Source organism: Nansenia antarctica (genome assembly GCF_963989245.1).
Source record: "Nansenia antarctica genome assembly, chromosome: 3".
In the NCBI taxonomy this organism is placed as follows: domain Eukaryota; kingdom Metazoa; phylum Chordata; class Actinopteri; order Argentiniformes; family Microstomatidae; genus Nansenia; species Nansenia antarctica.
In genome coordinates, this window is record NC_137688.1 from 5417935 (window position 1) to 5423318 (window position 5384).

The 5384-nt window shown below is 47.5% G+C and overlaps 1 protein-coding gene across 1 annotated transcript in view; it reads left to right on the forward strand.

Annotated features, from left to right (window-relative positions):
- Positions 1 to 1480: 1480 nt before the first annotated feature.
- The window catches only part of mid2 (midline 2), a gene marked incomplete at its 3' end in the record, with an annotated part of 27544 nt that continues 23640 nt past the window's right edge, over positions 1481 to 5384 (forward strand). The window contains exon 1 of the mRNA XM_080526299.1: positions 1481 to 2290. Within this exon, the coding sequence (XP_080382425.1) occupies positions 1496 to 2290 (795 nt within the window). The 5' untranslated portion in view covers positions 1481 to 1495. The remainder of the gene's footprint in view (positions 2291 to 5384) is intronic.

Genomic DNA, 5384 nt, shown 5'->3' on the forward strand with positions numbered 1-5384 from the left:
AGGGCAGAAGAGAAGGGCGAGCCTTCAAGGCTGGGCGAGGTATTTCGTGCTTCTTTCATCTCCTGAAACCCATTGAGATCCATCATGGCAGAAACATCATAACCTGGCCCATCGACTCATAGACTATTAAATAACGGGCTCTGAGGCAACGGTTGAGTGGTTTAAAAATAAACGGGCAGAAAAAGACCAGCCCAGTGTTTTTTCAGAGGTGGCGTGAGAGCAGCTCCTAGGCCCCCGCCCACCCACCCACCCTCCTACCCCCTTCTCTTCTCTCCATCTCATAAGGGCACTGTTGGGAGTGTGGTGCATTATATGTCGTGTCACTTTTGACAGAGTGAACACCAGTCGTCATGAGTCGGCGGGTTACTGTTTGTGCTTGCTGCTGAGGCTGGCCAGCCAGCCAGCCAGCCAGCCAGGGCCTCTGTGCTGTCTGTCGAGCAGCCAGCCGGGCCCTCTGCGCCCGCCTGTCCTGTCGTGTGCCCGGCAGTCAGCTGAGACGCCCTGCTCAGACGCTGCACAGACTCTCCCCAGTGTCTCCCTCGATACACAACGGCAGAACGAACGGCCCATTTCTTACACAGCGTCTGTCTGGCCTATTATCAAGCTTCCAAGCTTTGCATGTGCTACTGTACAAACAACAAACAGTCTCACCACAGCATGAGTCAGAGTGGCTCCGTAGGGTCTATAGAGTGTCAGCAGAGTCGTTAGCGGTTACTGCTTACGCCTTTACTTGTTGTCACCAAGCTGCTTTGTTCCCCATGACTAAGCGAAATGTCGGTGGTGCGGACAGCCGAGCGTATCACCGGATGTGAGCGCATCACCCTCCATCCAGGATATATACGACACAACGTGTGTGTCAGCAAAGATCCCAGACACCCCCAACCACAGCCTGTCAAAACTCAGAGGCTAACCAACAGCTACTTCCCCCCCCCCCCCAAGCGATCAGGCTCATGAACAAAGCCCACTTTAGACAATTGACTATCATCCCCAAGTTACTGTCACTTTTATCTTGAATTATGCCCATTGCCTTATGTCTTGTGCTGCAATGTCAGGAACCGAAGCCTAATAATTTTACTCTCTTAGACTTGTAATAAAGACGTAACAATAAAACTTGAAACTTCAATCACCTCGTCTAGTATAGCTATGCAGTGCAGTTATCACATTTATCGAGTCAGTGATTCTAAGTTTATGGGGGGTAGTGGAGGCCTAGTGGATAGTGAGCTGGACTGGTGATCAGAAGGTCACGACTTTAAATCCCACCTGGGAACACCTCCACTAGTGTGTCCTTGAGTAAGGCGCTTAGCTCTAAGTTACTCCAGGGAAACGGTCCCTGTAAACTCTAATTTGGATGAAAGCGTCTGCTAAAATGTAAAAAAAAACTACGTTTATCTCCCTTTGTTTAACGGCTCACGTTCTCTCTTCTGGTCCCCCCTTGCAGGTGACTGACCAGCTTCCGTGGGATTTGATGTCACCTCTAGATCGGTTCAACTGAAGCATGGAAACACTGGAGTCCGAGCTGACCTGCCCAATCTGCCTGGAGTTGTTCGAAGACCCCCTGCTCTTGCCCTGCGCCCACAGCCTGTGTTTCAACTGCGCCCACCGCATCCTGGTGTCCCACTGCTCCTCCAGCAAGCCCCTCGAGTCCATCTCGGCCTTCCAGTGCCCCACCTGCCGCTACGTGATCACCCTGAACCACCGCGGCCTGGAGGGCCTCAAGCGCAATGTGACCCTGCAGAACATCATCGACCGATTCCAGAAGGCCTCCGTCAGCGGGCCCAACTCGCCCAACGAGAGCCGGCGTTGCCAGCAGCCTCGCCCGTACAGCAGCAGCAGCAGCAGCGCCCGAAGCAGCCCGGCCGTGACCTCCAGCAGCGCCAACACCGCCACCATGTCCCTGCTGGACCGCATCAGCTGCCAGTTCTGCGAGCAGGACCCGCCGCGCGAGGCGGTGAAGACCTGCGTCACCTGCGAGGTGTCGTACTGCGACCGCTGCCTGCGCGCCACGCACCCCAACAAGAAGCCCTTCACTAGCCACCGGCTGGTGGAGCCGGTGCCCGACGCGCACCTGCGCGGGCTCACCTGCCTGGAGCACGAGAACGAGAAGGTCAACATGTACTGCATCGTGGACGACCAGCTCATATGCGCCCTGTGCAAGCTGGTGGGCCGCCACCGGGAGCACCAGGTCTCCTCGCTGAGCGAGCGGTTCGACAAGCTCAAGGTGAGACCTCCGAACCCCCCCATCCCCGCACCCCACTCCCCCCCACACGCACCGCCTCTGTCTAACTTATCCGTAACACTGCACAAACAAACTTGCTTATGTGTCCATATATTTCCTGTCTTTGAGGTTCTGCCATTCAGTTACGCCTGTATATACATCCACGGTAAGGAAGTAAGAGTCCGCCAATGGAAGGCAAATCTAGGTCAGTTTCAATCTCCATTCAGAGAAAAATACATTTTTTTAATATTATAGATGAAATATTTTAAGCTTCAAAGGTATTTCCTAGATATTACTGAAAGACCAGTTTAACTAAAACCCCCTCCCTGCTTTACTCCCATCTTCATCTGTATCCTCTCCCTCTGCGTTTAACTGTGTTAAACAGCAACAACCATACGTTTTAATCCATACATACATCACTATAAGGCGAGGCGTGTGTTTAAACAGTTGGGGGTTGAACTGCGTCCTCAACTCGTGACGTTAGAATTATAAGGTTCTATCTCAATTTTTGTCAAAATTGAGTTTTTTTACATAATCTGATCCATTAGGTGTTTATTAATGCCTGAGTGGTTATTTTTTAAATGTTGACATTTTTGAGTTAGTAAATCATAAAATACAAAGGTTCCATCTCACAGAACATAATGGAATGGAAAAACTTTGACGCTCAATATCTCTGAACTACCCTAAACGGAGATCAGAACCGTATAATTCTAAGCTCACGAACTCTCAAAGCAGCAGCCTCACGTCCAGCTGCACTATAGAGAGGAGCGGAGTCATTATGAGACCAGATGACTCGGCATTCCCTAAAGCCATTCTCTGTTATAGGAAACACAACGCTGACCCACTACAAAGACAGAAAGACTGCTGAATCAGGGCGGGAATAAAAAAAAAAAGGGGCAGGGGGGGGGGGCGCTTGCTACGGCTAATTCACACCCAAGGACTGAAGCTGCTTTCTAAAGCAGAGCTCAGCTAAAAAGCTGTCATTAACTGTAGCCGTATGTGCCACATTTAGTGATAGAGACATCAGACTGCCAGTGTCAGAGTTAGGATAATGTGCATAGTGTTTTTTGTGTCCTAGGATTGTTTTCTTTTTTTTTTGTCACACACTATCTTGTTTCAGGGATTGACCCTGATTCCACCCCAGTTTCGGTGAGATTGCTTACCTATTATTGGCGAAATCATTTCGAGTGGGGGTTCAAGTTACAAAGACAAACCAGGTTAAAGGCTCATAATATGGTATGTACGCATAGTGGCTCTGTTCTCGTTGTTAAATAGCTGATGTTACATAAAATGTACGAATACAAAAGCTCTAAAGAATTTGTGAATAACACACAGAACCTTAATGTCATGTTTGTTGTGTATGCACAGTTGATCTCTGGCGCTCCGTAACGCTTTGTTTTGAAGTTCCAGCATAAAGGAAATTCCATTGATGTTCCCCCCCCCACCCCCCCCTGGTCTTTGAGGCCATGGCGGGGGGGTGAAACAGGCTTTGATTGTGTTAAGTGAATGGCATTGTGTCACAGAAAGGGAAGTTGATACCTGAGAATGTTCCACCTAGTCACTCTCATGGTGTTGTTGCGTAGGGGAAAGGGAAGCGTGGTGTTGACCAGCACGGAGGACATTGATGACTGTTCGGGGGCCATGGGTTAGGAGCTCATGGGGGCCAATTCGGTTGTTAAGTCGTGACGTGTTTCCGGGTCCAACGTTGGCTGAGGTGCTGTCTTCGAAATGCCTCAGTAATAATAATAATAAATTATATTTATATAGCGCTTTTCTTGTTTTTGAGGCACAAAGACGCTGACAAATATGGGAAAAACAGGAAAGTGCTGTGTCCCTTGTTGTATGAATAGCCTAGATCCGAGTCTAAAAAACGATTGAACTGTCATTCTACCGCTGTAGTACACTGGTACTCTGGTGCGGGGAATTGCTAAACGTCACGTTTGACGTCAGACTTAACAACCGAAGAGATTTAAGAGAGAGATTAAGAAATTGCCACCACAACATATATATGAGTTGAACGAATCTCATGTATTTTTCATACTGTGCTAGTAATTACCTTTTTCTGCTGACCCTGTTTGTCCGTTTGTCTTATCAGCGTGAATTCCACCTGCTCTGGCTTGTTTTTTAATTGTGTTGATTGAACGACATAGTTGGCAGTTTGTTTTGTTTTGAGACCTGCCCACAGAATAGTAATACTCCCTTTTAGTTTAGATCTCCTTTTTACAAAATATAGCTTGGTTGCTAAGTCTCTCTGCCTCTCTATCGCAGCAGCTAATTTGAATGTTCCCCCCCGAGTCGAGGCTTTGAACTTCCTTGACTTTGAACTCCCCAGTCCTCAACCTGGGAGAGAGAGGCGCTTCAGCCCAACGCAGCTCAGCGAGCTGTTTAATCTTCTTCCGTCTCAGAGAAACGGAGGGGGTGGCGGGGGACTTGTACATAATCAAGAGATTTTTGGTTATCAAGAGAGTTGCTGTAGTTACTCATTCTGTTAGATCTGTGTTTTTTTTTATGTCGGTTTATATAGACCTGTTTATTAGCTTGTCAGTGCTGGATTTGTTTTGTGCGGTTTGTTATTTTGTTTGTTTTTGCTTTTGTATGCTCATTCTCATGAAACGATAGAACCCCGCCCCCCACACACCCCCACACACATGCACACACAAACACACACACGTAGATGACCTCTAAATTACCTTTGGTGTTTGCCGACTTGTTATGTCTGCTCAGTCTCGGGGTTTATGAAAAGTGTTTTCACAGATTAGGGGAGCTGTGAACCCCCAAGGTGCAGCTGTGTTCACCAGACTGAAATGTCTGAACGTGGACGTGTGGGAACTAGACAGACGACATGAGAACGGCACATAGAACATCCCAGCTGTTTATTCCCCAGACCCTTCTTATACTTCTGGACAGAAAGTGTGGCAACATTTCGTGACGTTAGAATTATAAGGTTCTATCATCAACATTTTGTTTTTTACATAATCTGATCCATTAGGTGTTTATTAATGCCTGTGTGGTGTTATTTTTAAAATGTTGACATTTTTTAGTTAGTAATTAATAAAATACAAAGGTTCCATCTCACAAAACATAATGGAATGTAATGCTCAATATCTCTGAGCTACCCTAAACGGAGATAGAACCTTATAATTCTAAGCTCACAATTTAGTTGTTATGT